This window comes from Bactrocera latifrons, unplaced genomic scaffold (genome assembly GCF_001853355.1).
Source record: "Bactrocera latifrons isolate USDA-ARS-PBARC rearing strain unplaced genomic scaffold, ASM185335v1 scaffold_237, whole genome shotgun sequence".
Classification (NCBI taxonomy): Eukaryota; Metazoa; Arthropoda; class Insecta; order Diptera; family Tephritidae; genus Bactrocera; species Bactrocera latifrons.
Genome location: NW_017535930.1, coordinates 359,258 through 386,107, shown reverse-complemented (window position 1 = coordinate 386,107; position 26,850 = coordinate 359,258). Strand labels below are relative to the sequence as shown.

At 39.5% G+C, this 26,850-nt stretch overlaps 3 protein-coding genes across 4 annotated transcripts; 1 reads left to right on the top strand and 2 right to left on the bottom strand.

Annotated features, from left to right (window-relative positions):
• The first annotated feature begins 1,632 nt into the window (after positions 1–1,632).
• On the top strand, positions 1,633–11,194 carry LOC108969003 (arylsulfatase B). Of its 2 annotated transcripts, none has more exons than XM_018933443.1 (9): positions 1,633–1,927; positions 5,349–5,486; positions 6,499–6,658; positions 7,395–7,482; positions 7,571–7,737; positions 7,952–8,176; positions 8,427–8,745; positions 8,815–9,240; positions 10,987–11,194. In XM_018933443.1, the coding sequence occupies exons 2-9, from the start codon at positions 5,361–5,363 to the stop codon at positions 11,156–11,158; spliced, it is 1,683 nt and encodes a 560-aa protein (XP_018788988.1). In that variant the 5' UTR covers positions 1,633–1,927; positions 5,349–5,360; the 3' UTR covers positions 11,159–11,194. The 2 variants fall into 2 exon arrangements, with proteins under 2 accessions (XP_018788988.1, XP_018788987.1); XM_018933442.1 differs by having other exon boundaries at positions 1,633–1,957.
• A 509-nt stretch (positions 11,195–11,703) lies between these two features.
• Positions 11,704–14,451, bottom strand: LOC108969011 (pro-resilin). Its single transcript, XM_018933452.1, has 3 exons — positions 13,401–14,451; positions 12,843–12,977; positions 11,704–12,400 (listed from the first exon to the last, which is right to left on the bottom strand). The coding sequence occupies exons 1-3, from the start codon at positions 14,289–14,291 to the stop codon at positions 11,804–11,806; spliced, it is 1,623 nt and encodes a 540-aa protein (XP_018788997.1). The 5' UTR covers positions 14,292–14,451; the 3' UTR covers positions 11,704–11,803.
• Positions 14,452–21,955: 7,504 nt separating this feature from the next.
• On the bottom strand, positions 21,956–22,875 carry LOC108969010 (vitamin K epoxide reductase complex subunit 1). The gene is made up of 3 exons (XM_018933451.1): positions 22,483–22,875; positions 22,323–22,420; positions 21,956–22,237 (listed from the first exon to the last, which is right to left on the bottom strand). The coding sequence occupies exons 1-3, from the start codon at positions 22,641–22,643 to the stop codon at positions 21,993–21,995; spliced, it is 504 nt and encodes a 167-aa protein (XP_018788996.1). The 5' UTR covers positions 22,644–22,875; the 3' UTR covers positions 21,956–21,992.
• Between the last annotated feature and the right edge of the window lie 3,975 nt (positions 22,876–26,850).

Below are 26,850 nucleotides of genomic sequence, written 5' to 3'. Positions count from 1 at the left end.
TATGTATGTATGTATGTATGTACATATGTATACGCTTGTGAGTTCCCTAAGCCATTGAACGAAGGCGATGCCGGCATTTTTTCATGCAAATTTCTCAGCTAATCGTTCGTAACCGCTTTTAATTGGAAGGCTAATGAGAAATGCTATACCGGTTTGTTGTTAGAGGCGCATAACGGCGTACAAGGGTTCAAAAAGTTTAACATTTCATGATTTCATTGTCATATGTTGGCTTTAGGTTTATCAGAGGGATCCATGAGATTTCGGGTATATTCCCAAACCAGAAATCTCACTCGATAAACTTCCAACTACCATGACGACCCGAGTAAACAAAAAGGGATGCATTAGTTATATTCTTCATAGTATTTACAGTACTAAATGCCTTTCTTATAGAMTTTTTAAATACCCGGAAATCCCAGGGACAAACAAAAAATACTATTGGAAGACACGACGTTCCATGATTAAAAAATATGACCTTGAAGTACTAACCATATTTGTTATCCATAACCAAGTCTTTTCAAATACGGCAATGAAGAACTAATATGGAGTGAAAAGAGGATCGACACACACCAACTCTTCGTAGATTTTAGAGCTGTTTCTGACAGCACAAAAGGAGTTGACTTTATTACTGAAATTGGTATCTCCGCAAAACTAATACGGCTGTGTAAACTGAAATTGAGCAATAACAATATCTCTGTCAGTATTTTGAAAGAGCTCTCCGAGCCGTTCGATGCCAAACGWGGTTTTAGACAAGGCGACTACCTATCGTGCGACATCCTTAATCTACTGCTGGAGAAAATAATAGGAGCCGCAGAGCTAAGGGAAAAGAGAGATTTTTTTTTGTTCTCAACTATCGCGCCGTTAATTCTGCTTTCTTCAGAATTGATAAGGAAGCGAAGAAAATTCACCTGGTAGTAAACGAGTTCAAAGCTCTTSGCACTCGCGACTTGGTTCTCACATCACTGTTGRATRAATTCGTATATCTTGAAACCAATATTGACATCTACAACAACGTCAGYCTCGAAGTTCAGCGCAGAATAACTCTTGCCAACAGTTGTAACTTTTGACTGAGTAGGCAATTGAGAAACAAAGTCCGCTCTCGACGAACAAAGACGAAAATCCACAAGTCACTCATCATCCCCGCCTTGACATAAACGATGTCAACATCTGATGAGTCGGCGTTACGAATTTTCGAGAGAAACGTTCTGCGGAAGATTTACTGTTTTGCGTTGTTCTASTGGTACGTATCGGTCAAGTTACTTAGACCTGACTGTCGTGGGACTCATTAGTTCAAGGGAAGTCGTCACAATATCAAATGTCTATTGTACCTCTCGAAGTTTTTGTATACAACTTTAAGGGTCCCCAAATTAATCGCTTTAATTATTCATAATTTTAAATAATAACAAAATTCACTAAGATCAAATCGGCTTCCTACACTTCGATCACTAAATTGTCATACGTAASTCCAGCTGTCATTTCATGACATCGCCTTTAAAGGCAACTCAACTGAMCACAGCAGAGAATTCCGGCCCACAACTGTAACTAGCCGCTGCAGCGCTAGCACATTATGCTCGCCAGCGCTGGATTACGCTAGCCGCTGGTCCGCCTTTCAATTCAGTTTGAATTTAGCGGTGCGCGCCAACGGCAGTAAGTGTCTCCCGAAAGACAATTGTCAATAAGTGTACAACAACAAAGTTGCAGAAAAGACTAACGAAATAAATTAATTTCACGATTTGTCGTACTTAAATGGTAGAGCCACTGTCCAAAGCGAATTTGCGATAGAGACCTTTTATGATGAAGCGCGTTCGCGCCTGATAAGAGCATATACCGCCRTATGCTTCGGTCGAAAGTTTGTGTGTGCGAAACGTGAAAAAATTTCAATGAAATAAATAACTAGTACAACAATAACAGAGAAATGCTTTAAACGAATGTAAATAAACAAAAAATACTGTATTAAAMGGTAAATAAAAARGAAAAKAMATTTTTGTTTTGATAAYTGCCGACTACCTTATCAAGGAAAGGAGTGTTAATTTATTAAGCCAATAATAAAAACAACAAAATAAATGCTTAGTCAATGAAATTTAATGCAGAATAAATTTATGAGTTGCCGCTTGCCTCAAAGTGCAGGTTTAGAGCGTAAAGCGGCAGATAATATTGACAGGAAGCTGTTAAATTTTTAATTTGCGAAATAAAGTGTGAAAAATCAGTTTTTTGGTTAACTATGCTTCATGATCGATTCACGTCTTCGATTCACGTCTACGCACTGAAATGAGTATACTTGGAAATTTTTAGTTATCGTGAGACGGTTGGGTGCGTCTGGTTTCTAGGTTGCTGAAATTTATACATACAGGTATTTTGCAGCATATCTACCGAATRCAAGCCATTCAGTTGCGTGTCAATGCTTCGAAAGTTCGACAAGCTCTTAAAAACACCACCGCCATATTTCAGCATAAAAATTTTTTCTCTCAGACTTCAACTTGTGAAGCATTATTATTATTYTTCACTGTCATTGTTAACTCTCAAGTACAATGCTTTCATTTTRTTTGGGCCTTTGCCCAAAAAATAAGGTGACATTGTATTTATTTTGAAAATTCTTTATTTATTCTTCCAAATCAATTTCATCCACTTCAAAGTATTCCCCACTAGATGTACTACATTATGCCAATGGATTTTCCAATCTTCGAAACACTGGTTGTAGTCACTTTCCGCGATGGCCTTCAGTTGCGTCCTCGCTACGGCTTGAATCTCCTCTATCGTATAAAAACGGTGTCCCCGGAGCGGTCTTTTGAGCTTGGTGAACAGCCAGTAGTCGCACGGCACCAGATCCGGTGAATACGGTGCTTGCGGAACGATATGGGTTGAGTTTTTGGCGAAATGATCACGAATTATGAGGGCAGTATGGGATGGTGCATTATCGTGGTGTAAAAACCAAGAATTGTCTTTCCACAATTCCGGCCTTATTAGGCGGATAGCGTTACGCAAACGACACATAACGTTCAAATAATATTCCTTGTTGACTGCTTGACCGGTTGGAAGGAATTCATAATGCACAACACCACCGTAAACGAAGAAAAGCGTCAACCAGACCTTGATTTTTGAGCGACTTTGGCGCGATTTTTTTGGTCTGGGCTCTCTTTTGCCACGATATTCGCTCGATTGATTGTTTCGGGGTCGTAAGCATAGGTCCAAGTCTCATCGCCAGTTATAATGCGTTTCATGACACCCTGGCAGTCGAAAAGCATCGTATGTATATCACTTGTAAACATCTTTTTAGACATAGCTTCATCACCAAAGGCTTTCTGCACCATTCTCAACGTATCCGCAGCAGAAAATTGATTCCGCAAACAAAATTTAATGCAAATTCTTTGCYCAACAAATTTCGACATCGCAAAAAACGAAAAACTCACTTTTAGCAGCTCACAAAACGACACGTATCTCAACACTAACGAATATTTTGGCATGAAATTTGTCATAAATATGACTGACAATACTACCAACCTAAAAAAAAAATAATAATTCTCCAAATCCTTCGACGTGCGCAGTTTAAATTCAAATTTCACCTTATTTTTTGGGCACAGCAAGCAGTAAATTAAATAGCCTAATTCGATTGTTAACAATGTGGAGTCATTCATAAAATGAATTGAGACTTCTGAAAAACTTAATAGCTTTACCTTTCCCAGCCTATCTTTTTCTTCCTTCGAGATACGACGTACAAAGGGTCTGTATCCATTAAAATTAAAATATTGTATAGAGAAMTTTGGGATATGATTTTATGTGGTGAACTCCTCATACAAATCAAATACTTCCATGTTGTTTCACATCCAAAAGTTTTCTAATCGCGTTTTAGGAACAATGAAAAAACCTTGTCATGTCCAGCAAATGWTGTTATGAGAACACGTTCAGACTTAATACATACGTCCTAAACATTGAATGGATTGGAAACCGAAATTGACAGAGCTCAATAAGAGCAGAGCTCGTACGGAKTTCATCAATCATCGCTGGTTTGTTGGCATAKATCATAGATTTGATGTAACCCCACAKGAAATAATCTATTGGCGTCAAATCGCACGACTGAGGCAGCCAATTAGCTGGGCCGTTTTGGGAGATAMCACGYTCACCAAACTTGGKTTTTRTTAAATCGAATGTGACATTCRCATTTRATCTTATAARGATGTAGRYSAAAAGCTTTTCGGAAAAATCRCCACAATGACRTCACATAGATGTCCAACGCTTCAGMACGACGTGTGAGAGRTTGATTTGGGTCCTSCTYAATTGATCGGCTAGCGGCAACAATATTCTCGCACTAGAGGCACTTCTTTATCTCACTAGCACGTGAACATTTTGTACTCTGCCTGTGGATTCAAATTTTTCCACTAGGCGCTGAATTTGTTGATCTGACAGGACGATTATGACGACCATAAATTGGACTGAGCGCTCTTAAAGTTGAGGCTACTGATTTCGAATTTCCGTAGCAAGTTTTAATAATTTCGAGTGGTTGTTGGACCTTACAGAAGAGAAATGTCAAAASAGTCGGTCTATTTTTGTAGCCTCCCTATTTAAAAACCCGTTATATACTACATGGTATTTACAGGCATTTATGTAAGTATAGGCAGCTACCCGATTAATTTGCCTTGAAGTACGATTTATGTACATAAGTATGTACTTCTACTTATAAACAATTATATTCTTCAATTCGAACAGTCAAGTGCAYTTTGACTAATTGTTACGAGATAAAGACTTACATTTCCGCAAACACACCGRTACAGATGTATGTATGTASATATGTAAGTAAGTATGTGAATAATGTCGGAATTGAAGATCACTTCGATATTGGATATTATATGTAAATGTAGTTACAAACATGTGTTAAACGAGTCATTGTCAATGCTTTGGCAGCTGCATCCGGCAAGTGAAGTTCAAGAAATTCAAACGGGTAGCAAAAAAAAAAATATATATAAAAAGAAGAACAACCTTAACTTAGGCTGCACCGAAGCTATAATATCTGTCASAGGTAAAATTTATCTTACTAGAACTTGAAGATATCGAAGTTCGTCCAGAATGATGCCCTCAACAACCGCTCGAACCTCTTTGAAGGATTTGTACCACTAGTAGGCATGTATTTTTGATAAAACTGAGTCACCGTAAGCCTACTTGAATATTCAAGTCTCTCGTAATATGGGAAAAACGAGTTCAATTTTAAAAGTCACAGCTGTTAACTGTAATTTCGTATGAAAGAATTCTGCACAGTGAAAAGTATAGATTTTTCGAAGTATGCTACTCTATTGCATTCAAACTAAATTGTTATGAGTCTTTATTTGTCAATTTCTTTAATTTTCTATAATTATTTTCAGCATCAAAACAAAATGAGATTCACACAAATACTCTATGGAATATTTTTACTAAGTATACCCGCCTGCAAGACGCAAAACAGCGCGGAGAATCTTGAGGAGAAGCGACCGCATATTATATTTATTTTAGCAGATGATTTGGTAAGCACAATTGATATTTTGAAATATTTTCCAAATTCCACAAATAATTTTACTATAACCTTAAGCATGGTAAACGTTTCRAAGGGATATAGCCAGTTCAAAATTTAATAAGTGATTTTGGTAGCAAAGCAGTTTGTTGTGGTGACAGAAAAGATTTGAAAGTAATGCTTCCAATTTGACAATCCTTGGTCAGATAAAAAGCCGGATCTTTTCCGGTTACGTAAACCTTATTGTTGGGAAGTCCCAATCTGGTTAGGTTTTGCTGGCTAAGACTCGATCGGAAGATCGCTTTTAGAAAGTTGTAACCAGGTATTTTGGGTTTACATAATTTATTAAGTCCTKCTTACAGCGACAAAGATATATAATTAATATAAATGGTTGAAGGAACGAGAACATAATGCGAGTACAACATTCAAGGAGGAAGGACTTCAATTCATGACACTATTATTTGGACTTCGAATGTATAGCCAAATAGAGCAAMATTGTAGGTATAACTCTACATCCTRGGRATTAATTGTCTAGTAGAGCTTATGAATCTCAAACACGAAGTACTGAGTTTAATCCATGCCACTATTATTCAGAGGACTTCGGTAGTATACCCAAATAGAGCAACAACTACTTAAAACTCTTCGTAGTAGGAAAAAATTGTCTGATAGAACTTATGAATCTCCGTTTAAGGAAAATGTTATCTGGTACTGAACCTCCCTAAGCGTCGAGAGGTCCAAATGTCGAAGAGTAGACCGAAATATAATGGTGGAAGGCTTACCAATTCGGTAGCTCATTAGTTTGATGGTCTCTAGCGAGGCCAGTAACATACATTTCCACCCTTACTTTCTCCCGGAAGGAGTATACTTTTAAGCTGTAAGCCTGGGGTTGCGAAACGATAAAGTTTTCCAACCACCAGCCTTTTCTAAGTAGGCCGTACCTTGGTTTATAGTTTCAGATAGAGATTAAAAAAAGAACASTTATTTATCTAATATTATTCGTTATATTACTTTTAATTGAATTTTAGGGCTTCAATGATGTTGGCTTTCATGGTTCAGCGCAAATTCCCACGCCAAATATCGATGCATTAGCATTTTCTGGACTCATATTGAATAATTATTATGTCAATCCGATATGTACACCATCCAGATCGGCGTTGATGACGGGAAAATATCCAATACATACCGGTAAGATACAAATTAAAATATCCTAGTTTATAAAGAATTACTAAGTAGATATAAAGCGTGATCCTTTTCGAGGTTTCCTCCTTTTTTAAATTATCATTCGTAAGAACATTCTTTGGCATTTATTTTTTGAAGATTATCTCCTTCAAATGTTGGCCGCGGCTAATTCTCAGATGGTCCATCCGTTGAGTTAAATTTTCAATGGTTCGTTCGAGCATTTCGAGCATTTGCGAATGTCATGTGACAATGTGACATTTTGCTTCAAGACCTGAGTCGGAAGCGGGGCTGTGCGAATAGACTTTAGACTTTACTTATACCMACAGAAAAAAGTGGTGGCCAATCGACCGACCTAAAACGTGAAACGCATCTTCTTGGAACTTTTCAAGGACCCTGCAGCAAAGCTTGGGAAGGTCGAGCGACTTCAGTTCATACAGAAGCTGTATTTTGTACACTTTCAATTTAAGAACATGTACACTTTTAGCTACGGCTGCTATATTTTCTTCACTGGTCGAAAAATATTATCCAAAAATGAATGCTGAGACTGAAGATGGGTGAAGTTGCGAATAGTGCATAGTGTCGAAATATCTGACCTTTTTTTTCAATAAAATCTTTGACCAACCCTATATATGAAAATATCCCCTCTTTTTTACTGCTTGTAAATAATATGTACCACTATAATCCGTATTACAGAATTCCGAAAATGAAATTTTAACTTTGGATTTGCTTTCACTATCCTTAGGTATGCAGCATACCGTGCTGTATGGTGCGGAACCGCGAGGTCTACCATTGACTGAGAAAATTTTGCCGCAGTACCTCAACGAACTGGGGTAAGATCAACTATCAAACTCGACTTTGGTAGTTAGGAAATTGTTCATGTTTTTTTTTATATTGCTTTTCTGAAAATTGAAATTTCAGTTACTCCTCACACATTGCCGGCAAGTGGCACTTGGGTCATTATAAAAGTGTTTATACGCCTTTACAACGCGGCTTCAAGACACACGTAGGCTACTGGACGGGTCATCATGATTATTTCGACCATACGGCAGTGGAGCACGGCATGTGGGGCTTGGATATGAGAAAAGGTAAATGGAAAGAGATCTACAAGATCTAAATATATTTTTCAAAATTTAACTGACTGGATCTGGTGGCTTTGTATACGATTCAGAAACTACGTTATTAAAAGTGTATGACATTGAACTCTTAAGTTAATAATACAAAAATCCCACTGAAGTTAAACTAAAAGACTTTTGACACATTGTGTTAGATTTTATTTAAATTCTATATTCACATTTCCAGGAATGGATRTCGGTTACGACTTTCATGGAAAATACACCACCGACATAGTCACGGAAGAGGCGGTACGTGTGATTGCCGCGCACAATGCAACCGCCCAGCCGCTCTTTCTTTATGTCGCTCACGCGGCGGTGCATTCAGCCAATCCCTATAATCCACTGCCAGCGCCAGATGAAGCAGTTGCTAAGCTGGATCATATCGCAGATATGGGAAGGCGACGATTTGCGGGTAAGCCAAAGGTCAWAAGAACTTATTATACAAAAGTCGATATAATTCGTTCCTGAAGTTTAAGATTATAAGAATATATCAATTCTGGGAAACCAATAGATCGAGAGGTCCTYAAACMCGTAAAACTCGCGCATACGGATGTTGTTGGAAGWTTTCGAYTACTGTTGTATGGCCAATGTACCGTCAACTATAACGTTCTTTGCAYTATAATAATCTTTAATTAAACTTTTTCCACTTATATTCCATACAGCCATGCTTACGCAGTTGGATAACTCRGTCGGACTGATTGTACAGGAACTGCAAAAGCGCAAAATGCTGGAAGACTCCATAATTGTCTTCAGCACAGATAATGGTGGTCCACCGGAGGGTTTCAATCTTAATCACGCCTCAAATTGGCCACTTCGCGGTGTCAAGAACTCAGTCTGGGAGGGCGGTGTGCGTGGCGCAGCGTTGCTGTGGTCGCCACGGCTGCAAAAACGTCCACGTGTAGCCGAACAGCGTATGCACATCGTAGACTGGTTGCCGACATTGTTGAGTGCGGCGTCTGGCGGGCAAACTGAGCAACTGCAGTGAGTAGCAARCACACAGATTTGAGYGACAATTTTTAAGAACCATTATTCTTTAATAYTTTCTTGAAGCAACGGCACTGCAGCTTTGGATGGCWTAAGCATTTGGGATGCGCTTACGCGTGATGAACCCTCGCCGCGTCGCACAATCCTACACAATATCGATGATATCTGGGGCAGTGCAGCGCTCACTATGGGCGATTGGAAGTTAGTACTAGGCACTAATTATCCGTTAATGTGGAATGGTTGGTATGGTCCGCCGGGCGAACGTAATGCTAGTGCATACAATTTGAAGATGTTACAACGTTGTCCGGTCGGTCATGCTTTGGCCAGCTTGAATATGACACCCAGTGTGGCGGAGGTAATACGAATGCGCACGGCTGCAACAGTTAAGTGTGTGATGGAGACACCACCAAACATWTGCGAGTATAAGGAGAAGAAGCCGTGCTTATATAATGTGAGAGATGATCCCTGTGAATACTATAATCAAGCTGAAAAGTAAGTTTGCTRGAGGTGCGCTGTAGTTGAGATTTAATTCTAKGATTTTCGAGTATTTTAAAATGCGTTAAGGTGTCGGAGATGTAGTRAAATTGTGGAATGTTGAAGCCATTATATTTAGGTTTCGAAAKTTTTTTTCTGATCAATATAACCTGAGTGAAAATCAATAAGACTGACATACTGTTCTATGTTGATAGCCAGGTGGAAATCAGGCCAATAATCGCACATTGCCTAACATTAGAGAATACCCATAGAAGCAGGTAGGCAGTAGATGTAGCGTGTACCGGAAAGCGGCAGCTATAATGGGTTCCGGGTCACATAGGAATTCTGGGAAATGAAATAGCTAATGTGTTTGCCAAAGGTGGCATTCGTSTGGCTACCGAAAAAGTGCAGAAAATTCGGAAGTCACTCAAAATGATATACAATGAACTTTCCAAAACAGCTGACAGGCGTATCTAGGAAAGGTGGAATACCTTAAGTACATGTAGAATTACCAAGATCATGGCCAAGAACCCTTTAAAAAAAACTCGCATGGCTTTTACTCACACGCTATCGGAAAGGACTGCAGGAGAGTTGTTGGCCGGATGGGCGTAAACATGCGGTAGAGACAGAGAAGTAGGCATGAATGAGACGCTGGAACACCTAGTAGACGTCTGTCAAAGTTATATTTATATATTTCGCAGAAAGCGATCACGTCCTATATGACGAGTACTTCAGCACAAATTAAAGTGATTCTCGATCTGGCATTTCTAAGGGATGGCAGCAGCATTACCTAACTTTTAACAATTTATATCTCTCTATTTGCACTTTTCCACGAACAGAAAATCATTTTAGTTAATGGGCTCTGAAAAAATTCCAAGAAAAAACCAACGTTTTCAAGCCAAACTTTKTACAACGATGAGRCCCATTTCTGGTTCAATKGGTATGAAAACAAACMAAATGAAGAGCAWCCTGAAGAGATTCAAAAGCTGCCATTTAATTCAGTAAAAACAASGGGTTGGTGTGGTTTGTGGGTTGSTAGAATAATCGGTACATATGTATTTCTTCAAAAATGATGCTGTAACCATCAATGGCGACCATGATAACCTGACTATTTGATGCCTGAATTTGAAGCTCGTGATCTCGGCAACAWTTGGTTCTAACAAGATGGCGATACTTTCCACACATCGTATCAATCAATGGATTTATTGACAGAGCATTTTTGTGAGCAGATAATTTCACGTTTTGCGTCAGTCAATTGGTCATCAAGATCGTGTGATATCACACCGTTAGACTTTTTCATGTGGGGATGTGTACTCGTAATGTCTAAAGTCTCGTCCACATAGATTCAGGCCTTGGTGCAAAACATAACACTTGTCATTCGCTAGTTAACAGTCGAAATACTCGAATGACTCATCGAAAATTGGACTCAACGGATGGATCATCTGAGTCTTAGCCGCGGCCAACTTATGAAATAGATAATTTTAAAAAAATAAATGCAAGCGAATGTTCYTTCGAAAGTTAATAAACATTCTCCAAATTTGAAAGTTCTGAAATTTCTGAAGTTTCTGTGTTTTTTCTTTAAAAAGTTAGGAAACCACGAAATCGATCACCATTTATAATTGTTAATTGATTCGAAGTAAAACATGGCGCAATTATTTGTTAAAAACATTTTGAATAATTATCATAAGGTGCTATTTTCCTTTAMATTTTTATGTTTTCTTTTGGCAAATTCTTATGAATGTCTTTCTGATTAAAAAATTCCAGATATCCCAATATACTCAGGACCCTTTTGGACAAACTGGAGCATTTTAACGAGACTGCTGTACCTGCTTCCAACAAACCAGACGATCCGCGTGGCGATCCCCGTTTGCACAACTATGTTTGGACAAACTTTGGCGACATAGTGGTAAGCGAGCTTGCCGGAGAACTTAAATGAGCTTTTTACAAATTGAAAATGTGAATTTAAAATAAAAGTCGATTTTTTTTTTTTTTTATAAAATCGTCAAATATTTTTGTGTTTTATTGTAACATTTGCTTGTCCGTTTCATTGCTATAATATTAACCTATGATTTATATGTGTTGGCTTGTATATATATAGTATATAAGTATTTATTATTTATAAACAAAAACATGAGTATTCAGAAGGTAAGGAGTACAACTTAGCATAGGCTTTTATGAAATGAATTATGAGTAGCAAGTTAAATACAGTCAGTTTGATCGGCTACTATTACAAAGGAAGATATGGAGAATGAAGAACATGAAGCTTTATGTAAAGTTTGTAGAGTTCGGGACTTAAGGGTTTAGCAGTTTCATATTGAAACTTTAAGTACACTAACTGTTCTTATTTATATGTCACATGCATTTCATATACACGCACTAAATGCTAACTAGATAATATGCAAATACATTACGTATATAATAGTCTAGTGTTATGATGATTGAATACGAGTATGGGTAATGTGTTTGTAAGTATGTAATATGTGCATGATGAGGAGCGTTTCATTTTTCCACGCCCGCTGTTTAYTCGTGGGCTCGTTGTCCGCTGTGGGTCRTTACGTAATCATTGTCCAATCGMAGCTCATTAATATCGRTAACCGTTGCCATCATTATCGCCATTTTGACCACCGGGACCAAAACCATTCGGACGTCCATTGGTGTAACCCTGTCCGTCGAGATTGTCTTGACCGCCCGGTCTGCCATCGGAGTAACCATTGCCATTGCCATTGTATTGACCGCCACCATTGCCATTGCCGTTGCCATTACCGTTCGAGTAACCATTACCATTACCGTTGGGACGTCCACTTGCGTAACCATTATCGCCTAAGTCTTGTCCACTCGGACGTCCGCCAGAGTAGCCATTGCGTCCGAGTCCTTGTCCACCACCGTTGCCATTGCGTCCTTTACCGTTGCGGCCGCTATAGCTGTTGCCGTTACCATTTCCATTACCATTACCATTGCCATTAGGACGTCCACTGGAGTAGCCATTGCTGCCTAAATCTTGTCCATTCGAATAACCATTGCCGCCGCCGAGTCCATTACCATTCTGTTCATAATCATAACCGTTAGCGCCACCAGCACCGCCGCCGAGTCCACCGAGACCACCGGCACCAGTGTTAGCTTCACCTTCGTAACGGATCTGYGGACGATAACCACCCTGATCGGCTTCGTAGTCGACGATCTAAGTGGCCGTAAGTGTATTTCAGAGAAAAAGTAATCGTTGAAAGAGAGAATAAAAGCGAGAAAGAGAGAGGGAACAAAGAGAGAAAGAGAAAGTAAAATAGAGAGAGAAAAAGAGAGGGAAAAAGAGAGAGAAAGAGTTTAGCGGCACAAAAAACGACGTGAATTAGTTGTTGGACTTTGAAAGTCAAATAAATTTATAACTAAAATCCTAAAACTACTATTTTTTTATACACAAAGCTGAGTACCTAAGAGTGTGTTTTCAACATACAGTCTCCCATAAGCTCAACTCTAAAACAGTTAGAGATTTTCGACTGACTTTTCAGACGTCAAAAAACATGACGCCGTAAACACTTTGTTCATAAAGTAGACTTCTAAGATTTATGACGCTTTTAAGCCTGTCCCACGCTTCTAAAATATTGTCAGTAATAAAATATCCTTACTTGCTTCCTTCCATCAGGCAACAACACATTGTATTGTCCCGTTGTATAGTCGCCATCGCGCATCTCTGAATGTCCGAAGGACAAACCACTCGGAGCATCTTCTACTTCGTAACTAAATTCGTATTGTGCCGGTTCCTAAAGAATAAGAACGGTAAGCAGGCATATTTTGAAATAACGGAACAGTTCATAAGAAAAGCAACAGGTTTGTGTGAGAAATAAGCGCAAAATAGAGTTGACCAAAAGTTATTTGGTAGCATTGGAAGGAAACAAGTAAGAATATGTGTAAGCGTTAAAGCACACGCAGCGTGAATTGTCGAGCAAAATTGTTGACAAAGTGTGGCAATGTGATATTTAAGGCGAGTGTAACAACTTTTTTTTTTTTAATTGGAGACTTGCATTGTAGTGTATGGTATACCAAAAACCCTGGTGTAACTCAATTTCTCTCTGCAAGAAACTGTAAACCGTGTTTAACGCCGAGTGGTTTTCATGTACCAACAACCTTGTGTGTTCTATTCGTTTCTAGTAGCTTAAAGTTAAGAGAAAGCACTTTCTACTTACRCCGCTCTCACCGCTATCACTGCCGCCCTGCGAGTAATCATAGCCATTTGCGCCGCCACCGTTTCCATTACCTCTACCGCCGTTGCCATTTCCRTTACCATTGCGGCCAGGTGGCAAGTATTCTTGGCTTGGACGTCCACCTCCATTACCATTACCATTACCKCCATTCGAATAACCATTGCCATTACCAGAAGCTGGAGGACCATAACTATCTGAGGGTTTTTGTCCACCACCCAAACCGTTTCCATTAAGACCCGGCGCGCCATAAGTGCTTGAGGGACGTCCGTTGCCGTTGCCATTGCCATTACCATTTCCACTCAAACCTGGAGCGCCATATGTGCTGGAYGGACGTCCACCMCCATTACCGTTTCCGTTACCATTACCACCACCTAAACCGGGTGCGCCGTATGTGCTGGAAGGACGTCCACCGCCGTTACCATTACCGTTGCCGTTGAAATTACCGCCTAAACCGGGTGCGCCATAAGTGCTAGAAGGACGTCCAGCGCCGTTACCATTACCGTTGCCGTTGCCATTACCACCTAAACCGGGTGCGCCATAAGTGCTGGAAGGACGTCCAGCGCCGTTACCATTACCGCCTAAGCCGGGCGCGCCATATGTGCTCGAAGGACGTCCACTACCGTTGCCGTTTCCATTACCGTTACCGCCTAAACCGGGTGCGCCATACGTGCTCGAAGGACGTCCACCGCCATTACCATTGCCGTTACCGTTACCACCCAGTCCAGGCACACCATATTGCGATGAAGGACGTCCACCGCCATTACCATTACCATTGGCTGAAGGTGGCAAGTAAGAGTTCACTGGCGGCTCGGGCCGCGCCAGCACCGCTGACAGCACCAACAATAAACTCACGAAACACCAAATTCTCGACATTATGGTGTACTACGTTTAGTTTTCTAATTGGTTATGCCTTAACCGAGCTGAGTATCAGTGAAATACTTARATTAGCGTCGAAAAATTTCGCACACCAGTTGTACTTAGGTCAGGACCAAAAGTCCTGTCTGTGCTGCTGTGTCCCTGTTGCACTGTTACACGCTCCCGTTTACTGCAAGACGCTTTGTTTTGCCAACACTCGACCGACTTGACTATCGCAATACAAATCGAATGATTAAAACACAAATTCTGACTGATTTCCAAGCACCAAATGTTGCCATATTTATATGCCAAAAAGCAAAGACTTCTTTTCGAAGGCGGCAGCAGTGAAACTCCAAAAATATGCATATACCGACATTCATATATAATATAAATAGTAAATATAATAAAGCAGAAGAGCCAGCCATTCGAAAAGCGAGAGGATTTCCACAGCATTGCCAAGTTATGATTTGGTTGCACTGATTGTTTTTGTTTTCAATTGATGTGAGATGCTGCAAAGGCTGCCTCTAAGACTGCTTTAGTTGTGTATAGCCGTTGACGTTGCTGCCACTCGTCATTCACCTACAAACGTTGCAAGTACTAGTCGCGATCGGCAATCGCAGACACCGCCGTTCATCTTCATTTCGTTCTCCTGCGGCAGCAGCAGCAGCTGTGGGCTCGCGTTCGTGTCACTCGCTTTGCAAGACAGCCGCCAGCCGCCAGCCGCCAGCCGCTAAGATTCTCTACAAAGCGCTAGCGCCACTAGTTTGTTTGGATGAGTAAATGAAATCAAAAGTAAGCGACCAGCGCTGGCTGTTCGCCCCCTTGTGGCATAATAAGGGCAAAATGTGGCGCAAAGGCGACAAAAGTGCGCCGCCGCGTCGCGAAAAAAATATATTTTTTCTTTATAAAATATTAATACAGTAAGTAACTGTGCAAGCGTACAGCGTAGAGCAACAAAACTCTTGAGAAATCTATAAATTGATGCTATTTGACTCATGTGGGTGCCAAAAACAAAGCGCATGCGCGTCTAGTGAATGGATTGATAGCGCGTGCGCGCATCTATGCGCTTTTTCTGCTGCTTCTTCTTCTTCTTCTTCTTGACAACAGACAGCTTCTGCTGCGACGTCCTACACCAATGCCAGCGGCAATTGTTAGCGCCCRTATGGGTTGCTGCTAGTTTTGCCAAACTGTAAGCGGTCCAACTTGTGATYATCATCGGCCGCATCATTATCTGCTTGTAGGTGATTGTGATGTGTGAACAATGTGCGGTGACTTCTTGAACGCTCTTTCGTTTGTGACGGTTTCACGTATGCATGTTAGAAGTACGTACGGCACGTGCTTGTGCATGTGTGTGTGTGTGTGTAATGTATTTCTTACTTTTGTCAACTTTCAAGTTAGCCAGTCATAAGTTGGCATAAATGCATACGCTAATCGTATTATTCTCAGGCGGAGGCAGCAAAAATCGTGCGATGCTAAGCTTCACAGGAAATTGTCAGAACAATGTGTGACTAGCAATCGACCTTGTGTTATTAATATATAATATATAATATATATTTTAGGGTTCCTTTGGTAAGAGTAGACAGAATTTGTCGATACTTTTAAACTGGAATATCTTAGTTCTAAAGCTAATTCTCAATATAGAGAATATACTTGGTCTATAGAACTGTATTTTGGAATGCCAGAAAACTGGTTCTCATGTACCGACAAAGCGACTAGCATCCAAAGTAAATCTGCTTCAGTAGCTGTGAGATCARAGATGTCTTAGCCTCGATCTTCCAAGGCGGGAAATAAAGTAGAGRTTAGGTTAAGTTAATCTGGTAGGCYAATAAGCCACGCATAAACCAGTTTGGTMCTTTGCSATACCAGTTGGAAWTCAGTTGCTAARTCCAAGAGGAAGCGAACTTTAACAGCCTCTGCGGTCTCACTTTTGATACCTCCTGTGCATCAAGTCCAGRGCAAGTGCACAAGAGATGCATTCTGACYGCTTCMCTTACCCATGTTAGCTTTTGGACTCCGCTCAGCCATCCTGCTCCAGCATGGGTGCGTTCGGTTTGACGTCCATTCTTTAACTGGTATTYGGAAAGTGGATACCGACCACTATGGTAAGGTTAGAAAATAGTTGSTTGTCATAATTACATGACTTCCGTGCCTTGAAATGGAAATTAGAATYAACCCTTTTCCAACTTMGTCATTTCTATAAGTGATTTCTTTTGGAAGGGCAAAACGGTGAGTGAATTTCTACCGCAGTAAAGTATCTCATAAAACATTTCAACGCATATAAACAATGTTATGGAAARTCGTCTGAGACTTATAGTATCTGTAATAGTCTGGCTCTTAGACTGGATGGCAGCGTGTACGTACAACTCAACAGACCTTTTCAAATAATTCTTTAAGTAAGTTTGAAGCTGTTGCGCCAAGAGATTTACCTCTATGAAGTCCATAGTGAAAGTCAATTACTAAATAAGTGATATTCCATGACGTCCATCCAGAATCTAAATAATTATTCTTGAAGCCATTCAAGGAATGTTTATTTATGAACAGGAAGTTATCGTGGTAGCTTGATCATTACTGAGTTCATCCATGTTGCTGAGTAGACACATTTTCGCTAACRATTCCCAATACCCAGAGATGTTCGGCTGTACCACTATGGCACCGCATTTGAAAGGGAATCCATAAATCCGTGAGCCCTCTTTGTTAAAAACATTGAGCGAACTAGATTATGATTAATATTATACCGTTACTCATGGAATATACTGTTACTGCATAACTGTTTTCACTTCAACGTATTCGAGATCTTTACAATAACCTTCTTAAAGCAGATCATAGAAAAACTTCCACCTTTCTCGAAAAAATTGGCCGAAAGAGAAAATTATAGAATGGCGCAAAATGTATATTGAAAACTTACAAATTAAAATTAAATTAATCTAAATTAATCTATACCGAAAGATCAAAATGTACTGCATAGTAGGGAAAAGGCTATATTCTACTGATCTTGACATCTCCTTATTTTCTCCAGGGTACAAAATGGACTGCGGAGTAGGGGCATGGGTATACTCCACTGATCTTGACATCTTCTTCACTTTCTGAGAGTCCAAAATGGACTGCGGAGTAGGGGCATGGGTATACTCCACTTATCTTGGCATCTCTTTCTCTTTTCGAAGGTCCAAAATGGACTGCGTGGTAGGGACAATGGAGTCCTACACTGATCTTGACATCTATTTCTCCTTCCGTCTCAGCCAGCATTTTCGAAGCGGAAGTACTAGGTATAGAGWAAGCCTGTGGAGTTCTATTAAATAACTGCGTTAAGATGCAGAAACCAACCATATATAGTATTGTATATGGTCAGTTGGTATTACTKGCCAGTGTAGTAAGCAATTGCAGGAAGGGTTTGAGCTCACAGGCAGTTCACAATTAGGGTTTCCGGTCACAGAAACATCTTCGGCAATAAAAAGGNAAAAGATTTACAATTCGGCTGAAGCGTGATTAAAATATCAACGCACCAGAATGGTAAGTGAACTGAAAAACACAGTTACAACAACAACAATGGCARCAATACTAGAACCACACACGTGCTTGGCGTTGACGACATCAACCACAACAAGAACGACAAACGCAAAATAAACAATGAAAATTGTTGCACGCACGACGACCAACTCGAGTACCAGGCGAACACAGCGCCAGATCCTCCTCYGCCGTCATGCTGCAGCCACCGCCGCGCGTCTGCGCAAATGCTTAGCGCAGGCGAACTAAAAAAACGAAACGTGCTATAAAATTAATTGCATAATATTTTTCATGCAATTTACAGCTGTGTACGTGTACGCCGCCGAGTGGGGTGTACATACATAGGTGCCCAGGTATCAGCGTGTTAGTATCCAGAATGCGTGATTGCGGATTCGAAATTCAGTACGCCGTACCATAGGCACACTCGTAGCGGTGTGTGTACGAGTTGCACTCGTCACCGCACTGAAACGGATTTGAAATTTGACTTTGTGTGTATGCGCGTATTATGGTTTTTCTTCGAGTAATTTAATTTATTTACTTATTTTTTGGTTTTAATGGAGTTTTAGTGATTGTTCGCGCGRGGCCAAAGGGTCGCTAGCGATTTCGTTAATTTGTCAACACTCTTACCACGTAAGTGTGTATGTGTATGGTTAAATGTGGGCATGTAAGGAGAGCGCTTGCGTTTGGCTGTTCGCCGCACGTTGTGGTAGGTGGCAGCGTATCGACTCGCTCGTCGGTGGCTTTGCCATTTTGACCCACCACTAGCAGCAGGGATTAACGTCATGTGCACAATGGAAGTTAATATGTTTCACTTAAATGGAGTTTATGGTTCATACGCGCGAACAAACATATCGAAGTCTCAACCGATACACATAACAAGAAAAAAAAACGTTAACTTCGGGTTGCACCGAAGCTAAATACCCTTCACAGGTGCATTTCTGTTAGTAACTAAGTGTTCAGTTTGTATGGAAGCTACATATATGCTATAGTAATCCGTTCTGAATAATTTTTATGGAGATTATTTTGTTACCTTAAGCAGTAATCCATGTCAAATTTCGTGAAGATACCACGTCAAATGCCAAAGTTTCCCATACAGACCCTTGATTCCTATCGTTCGGTTTGTATGGCAGCTATATGATAYAGTGAGCCGATCTGAATAATTTCTTCTGATATTACATTATTTCTATAAAAAATAACTCATACCAAATTTCGTGAAGATATATCGTCAAGTGAGGGAGCTTGCCATGCAAGCATTTAATTTCGATCATTCATTTGTATGGCAGCTATATGCTATAGTTAACCGATCTGAACAATTTCTTCGAAGATTACATTGTTGGCCCAGAAAATAATCTATATCAAATTTCGTGAATATATCTTGTCAAATGTAAAAGTTTTCCATACAAGAACTTGATTCCGATCGTTCTGTTTGTATGGCAGCTATATGTTATAGTGGTCCGATATCGGCAGTTCCGACAAATGAGCAGCTACTTGAAGAGAAAATGACGTTTGAAAAGTTTCAAAACGATATCTTTAAAACTGAGGGACTAGTAYGTATATATACAGACAGACGAACATGACTAAATCGACTCAGCTCGACATACTGATCATTTATATATGTATAATATACATTGTATATACTTAATAGGTTCTCCGACCCTTCCTTCTGTTTGTTACGAACTTCGTGACAAACTTAATATACCCTGTTCAGGGTATAAATATATAYATAAGTATATATATATTAGAGCGCGGAAGATATCAGTTTTTATGGCAATTGGAGGATATCGCATGTTGCGCTAAATGTGTTACGTTTAGTGCCGTTACTTTCTATTATTTTGTGATTTGACAAGTAATGGCGGTCAGTGGGTTAACGGATGTGACGGGCCAGAAAAGATCGACCAACTGATAATTGAGTAAATACAAKAAATACCAAACGCATTTCGTAMTAAATTTTAATGTTCGCGCGACTAATATCTCCAACAATATTAACTTTTGCGCCGAATCAAATATATGTTGATCCATTTCGAGGTTTCCTACTTTCTTAAAGAAAAAACATAGACTTCAAATTTAATAAGGAATGTTCATTATCATACAAAAGAACATTCTTTGTCATTAATTTTTTTAAGATTATCTCTTTTAAATGTTGGCCGCGGCTATCTCTCAGATGGTACATCCATTGAGTCAAAKTTTCGATGACTCCTTCGAGAATTTCGACTAGTAACAGGCGAATAACACCCATGATGTTGCTCCAAGGTCTGAATCCCAGCGTATTCGCCCGTATAGACTTAAGACTTTACATATCTCCAAAGGAAAAAGTCTAACGGTGGGTTATCACACGATTCTGGTGGTCAATCGAGCGGCCCAAAACGTGAAATTATTTGCTCACCGAAGTGTTCTCACACAAATCCATTGATTGACGCGATGTGTGGGAAGTGGCGCCATCTTGCGGAAACCAAATATCGCCGATATCACGAGCTTCAATTTCAGGCAGCAAATAGTCGGTTATTATAGCGCAATAACTGTCGCCATTGACGATTACGTTTTCATCGACATAACTTTGAAAGAAATATGGACCGCTGATCGATTGTTGTTTTTTCTGAATGAAATGGCAGCTCTTGACTCTCTTCAAGTTGCACTTCGTCCCAAATGTGGCAATTCTGCYTGCCCATTGAGCTAAATAAAATTTGTCTCGAAAATGTCGGATATTCTTTTAACTTTTCAAGAGCCCAAACGCAGAATTACTCTTGTCAACAGTTGATACTTTGGATTAACAAGCAATTGAGAAGTAAAGCTCTCTCGACGAACAAAACCAAACTCTACAAGTCACTCTGTTGAGTCGACGTTACTAGTTTTCGAGAGAAGGTTGTRCGGAATATGTATGGTGCTTACCGCTTTGATATAGTTTAGCAAATCCAAAGATAGTGGCTACGCTAACTAGATCCGGATGGATGAGTACGCTCCAACCTCTGCGAGTTTCAAAGAAAAGGGGGGAGAAATACTTGACTGCACTTGGTATCTCGAATTGGTGCCGAATAACGAAAAGAAGAAACGACTGGCGCGCTGTTATATAACCGCATAGCGCAATCTACGTTAGTAAAGAATAGAAAACCTTTTAACCGCGAACCACGCAAGACCTGTTGTCGAACCCATTTTTCGACTAATGTAAGAAAGGTTATGATAAGTTCGTAAGTACGACATGAAAATTCTTCTAAAATCAGAAAGCCTTTCGGAATCGAATTCAGACTTTTAGGTACTTCCATTGCCAGTTAACTGCAATATACGCTCGTCAAAGAAGAGAAGAGGTTCTGTCAAACATAGATCAGATATCTTAGATATGTATATTAGATTATGGCGAGTTTTGAGACCGATCAACGCGGTTAAAACTTGGATAATTCAAAATTGTTCCTTTTTGATACTAAAAAGTTTCCTAAATATAAATCAACCACTCTCATTATCGACGAAAGTTTTCACAGTTCGACTATTCTGCGTCTAATCTCTTGTTTTTTTATACCCTGTTTGTGCTTCCGGCTGTCTGTATATACGCTAATTACTCCCTCAGTTTTTGAGATATCGATCTGAAACTTGTCATGTTGCTGACTGATTAGAATTAAGTTCTTGTATGCAAGCTTCTTTATTTGTGAAGCATAGTCTAGCTTCTGTGCAGCCGAAGTTAAGGTTTTTTGTTGTTTTATAAAACAATAAAGGATTTCAACGTAGTTGACACCAGGGGGTCATGCATTAAAAGAAGATTTTTTTTTTTTTTAATTTTTTTTGGTTGTATGGTCGAAAGACCAACCAGAGCGCCTGATCATGGACGCATGTTAGTCCCAAAAGTTTTTTGTGGTATGCTTTGTGTTGTTAGTGTTCCAAAGCCTGATTCGATGAGCATGCCTGTCAACACATGCCTAAGCAATTCTTTCGGCATTCTGGTCTATGTAATGCGAGTGGAACCGTAAGTTCAAATGATTGTGAACTATCCGCAAAATTATTTGGGATAAAGTTTCTCCCACTACAACAACAACATAAATAATGTAATCAATGTATTTAACATATTTTTAAACAACATCGGAGTACTTTAAAAGGAAAYCGTTTTTTCTAAGTAAAATTTATAGATGAGATTTAAAAAAATTGTATTTTCCAACCTAACTGTAAACTTAAGGAATCGGAAATAATGAACAACAATATTTAAAATATTTTAATTTAATGCAATTGAGTATTATTTTATTTATTTTTATCAAAGCCATTTYGTGCTTTCGAAAACACTTTCGCGTCGCTTCGCCAAAGTTGCTTGTAGATTTGCCACGACTCCCACAAGCAGAAGAAGTTGACGACGTAAATCGACACACAAACCACACATAAATCTTCCAGCACGAAATACAACAAATACGCCAAGTAAACAGAGAGTAAATTGGCAGCAAAGCAGAGTATTAGCTGCAGCCARGCGAGAGGTCGGAGACGTGGTGGTGCTGGGTGACAGAGCAGAAAAGTACTGTTTAACATTTTATGGAACGAATTTTGCTTCATGATTTCTGCCTACAATAGTAAGCTTACCCATTAACAACAGCAGTATATAGAAGCCAATGCCGAGCACACCATTCGGCGGATTCCAGCTGGTAAAGTATTGTGTGAGGCCAAATCCTTTGCCGTAGCTGATGAGTACAGTATATATTTTGATATTAACAAGAAAAAAATATTAACAAYTTTAACTCACTTTGATGTAAAGACTGCGGTGCAACTGATTTTGGGACTCAAATCGCACATCGCCACGTAGTCAGCATCCTTTTCTGCTCTCAGCTCCACATATGTGGCGTAGATGGACAACAGCAGACCCACAAAACACCAACCACGAAAGCGCAAAAGTGATTTACACATTTTATTTATAAAAAAATTTGTGAACCGGCGTTTAATTTCACACACAAAGTATTCTTTAATACTTTTACGCTTTATTTAATGTTTCTGAACTGCGTTCCTCAGCGTTTGCGAAGCATTTGAGAGCGCTGCTGACTGTCGCAAATGAAATTTTTTTGCAAATTATCGCAAATGATTGTGATTGTMGTCGAACTTTGGCCCTTCGAGGCACTTGGGTAGAGAGCGCGTRAAGTCGCGAGAGTGGCCAGCGTGTAACTTACGGATTCTCCGCTGTTTGCTTTGGGTAATAATGCTATCTAAAAAAAAAAATACAGTTTAGCTGGGCACTCTGAGGCGCATGCGTATAAATAATCAGTCCTGTTCCACGTTTGCTTTGCTCTGGCTTTTTTTATTTTTATTATTATTATTATTTTTTTTTTTTGAGAAGTTGATGTTTAGTTGCTTTGACAGCTAGAAGCGGCAAGCAACAGGTGGAAGAAAGACATTTATGCATATAAGGTTTGCGTTGAGCAMAAGAGCCATTGATATAAAGGGTGCGTTGATTAAATAAGTGGTTTACTTGATTATATGTACATACATATGTACATATATATGTATATGTGGAATAATTTCTCTGAGGAGAAGTAGGTTATAGAATAGTTTCCAGAGATGCAGATTATACTTGAACTGATTCCATTACTCAATTTAGCGCATAAACTATTACTAATTTTAATAATTTGCAGAAATCGAATAAAAGCTACAAAGTAATTCKCTTTGCTGATGTACATCTTTGACATGAGCTCGAGCAATACTAGGTCAAGAATTACGAAGTCTACTAAGAAGTTTTTAGAACGAAGTCTTAGTTTCTCCTAAAAATTTAGTTCAATATAATGGCTTTCTCCGAAATCGGCACTAAATTCTCTTTCTCTCTCTCTCTCTCTGTTGAACTTCTGTTTCTCTTGTATGGCTACTAGCAACGCAAGAACACCCAACGGTATGAAACCTTAAAAACGTAAACATAACTTGATTTCAAATAATAAATCATCACTCCAGTTTTTTTCTTTTTTTTTTTTGGTGTTGTTACAATATTTGTTTAGTGAGTGACTGTTGCGACCATGATAAAACGCGTGACGCGCTAAGTGATGAATTCGCAAGCAACGCGACGCCGGCGCAAAGTCAGCACAACTTAAAATAGTCAACGGTAAAGCGGTAGAAGAGCAGCTAGGAGCTGGTGTAACGGCTGGCAGTCGTATAACTTAATTATTTCAAACTATTGCCACATGACGTTGGGCAATTCTTCATGCCGCAAATGGACGGACAGACAGTTGGGTAGTCAAAAATATGAATTTAGTTACGTACGATTGTATAATGCCGTTATGCAGTACTTGCCACAAAAAAAAAAATAATATGTATGTAAGTATGTGTGCATCCTAGTCGAGAACGTGCCGCCTCAAAGTAAATGCAAAATAAATCATGACGCGTGCAGAAACGGAAAATGCTCGAGATCTCGCTAGAAGCTAAAAAAAAAAACAAACAAGCAAAAAAAAGAAAAAAAAAACACTGCAGCTGCACGGAAGCTACAACACCCTTCACAAATCAAAAAAAAAAAAAATTTAATACAAGAACTTAATTTTGATCGTTGTATTGCAGTTTTATGATATAGTGAACCGATCTGGAGGAAATATCTAGAGATTGTAGTGATGGCTTGGCAAATAATCCATTTTGTGAAAATATCTCGTCAAATGAAAAATTTTTCCATACAAGCACTTGATACAGATCCTTCAGTTTGTATGGCAGCTATGTGCTATAGTGCTCCGAAAGCAGCAGTTCCGACAAATGAGCAGCTTCTTTGTGAGAAAAGCACGTGTTCAAAATTTCGTACCAATATCTCAAAAACTGAGAGACTAGTTCCAGTTAGTACAGACAGACGTACATCCCATAACATATTTCAGCCTTGAAATACAATGCAGAATCGCTCTTGCCAACAGGTGCAACTTTATAGTGAGTAGGCAATTGGAAAATAAAGTCCTCTCACGACGAAGAAACACCAAACTCTACAAGTCCTTCACCATTCCCGTCCTGCTTTATGGTGCGGAGGCATGATCAATGACAACATCTGATGAATCGGCCTTAGGAGCGTTCAAGAGAAAGGTTTTACGAAAGATGTGCGATGTGTTTGCGCATTGGTAACGGCGAGTACCGCAATCGATGGAATGATGAGCTGTACGAGATAAGAGCAATAGGGAGACAGCGGCTGCGCTGGCTAGGTCATGTTGTTCTGATGGAAGAGCACACTCCAGCCAGGTCCAGGTTTTAATTAAGTACCTGCCAGTGGAAGTAGAGAAGGAGGAAAACCGCCACTCTATTGGAGATCTCAGGTCAAAAAGAACCTAGCTGCACTTGGTCAGCGATTAGCGCGCTGTTGTTAACTCGGCTATAATTCTATATTCATTACTGGCGTAAAAACCATTTACACGATTATAGCCGTCATCAAAAGGGGGCTCTCGTCCGAGGCTGTTGAATAGTTTTTATTAGGGGCGTTTTTTACGTGGCGGGTTCCAAATCCAGCACATAACGCTGTGTAAGGATGGCACGCCTTTGAAGGGATGTTTTTTTGGCTAGCTAGAGAATACTTGGTCCAAGACCAATCTTGAGCTGCTGCTTGAACCATATGTAAAAAATCGCTTCAGGCCACTCTCAAGTGAATGACGATCAGAGAACTTTCCTTACTTGTGTGAACTTCTACACTTGACTCCATCCTTCTATATACTATATGTTTTTTATAAAGTCTCCAACGTTTCGGTGTGGCTGTTACCAACATCGTGGCTAACTTAACACATCCTGTTCAGGGTATAAAAAGCCAAACAAACGCCAAACCTGAGGCACCAAACCAAGCTGGAAATAGCATGAAAATTAAATTTTGACTAAAACAAACAGCATTAAGGCAATATGCTAAGCTGTAACGCCGCAGCAATGCAGATCCGCATGTTGCACGTGGCTGCCTGCCGCCATGGTTGCAAGGTATACACGCTTGTGGCGTTGCATTGCTCGCGTTGAAACTGTAGCCTTCATAACAATCGCTAACGGTTGGCCGTTACTTCAGCATAGCGGCTATGATTGCCACATTTAAGTTAACTTTCTAAGTTAATAAATTTAAATACATGTAATTAAAGACACAACAAATCTGCGCGCATGTTGTTGTAGTGCAATAAATGAGTATATGAAGTGGTCGGTTGTAGGCAGTAGCTGTGAAGAATGAGCTATGAGAACAGGAAAGAGTCCATAGATTTGTGTTAGACATGTGTCTACTTAAATGTAACGGCATGCATGTGAAGTATGTTACAAATATACCCAGTTAAAGCTGCGCGCACAAACAATAACAGTTACGTGGCAGACTTTCAAGGTTCACCGACGGTTGGACTATGCTTGAAATGTGTTTATATACTATATATTATATGTAAATGTTCCAAAGTTTTAATCAGCCGTCAGCTGTCTTTTGGAATCCAGTCGATAGCTGTTTGGTTAATTTTATCCATTTTTTTTTTTAGAATTTCTGTTCTAAGGATGCTTGATTTGTGCGCGACTATAGAAGAATCCATGCTTCGCAACCGTTTAGAAATCTAAACTTAATAGTTGAGTTGAATATATTTATTTATTTTGGTACAACGCGTAATAGGAGCTCCAGACAGCGTTGAATGCGTTGGAAGCTTGCTTGACCTTCCTCATACCATTGTAGATATCTTCCTTTGATTCTATGGTAATATAATTCTAAACAAGTAACAAAAGGTTTTCACATTTTCGAGTTCTATACCATCGACTTGAAAGTTTTGCGTATAGGTGGTGTTGCTATGCATTTCTTTGGGTTTGACGATGTTAATTTCTTAAAGTTTGGATATATTATTGATTACTACTTGTTTCCCATCTTTTAAGAATGATTTTGCTTCGGATGCGGYTCAGTGTTGGCTTAATCTTATCAATTCGTCTAACATTCTATATGAATCTTACATTTCAGATACAAAACAAACTTAAGGTTTATAAAATGAATGTACAAGGTTTTGAATGCCTGGCTACCATAAAGTCAACAACAAATGAGCCTTATATGATTCTGATTGAATAAATAATTAGTCGCACCGCCCGTTGGCGCCGCCATGGCAAACAAAATTTGGTAGCGTAGCATATTGTCTTAGACGGCTACTGTCAAATTTCCAGGCAAATCGAATTGGTAATTTTT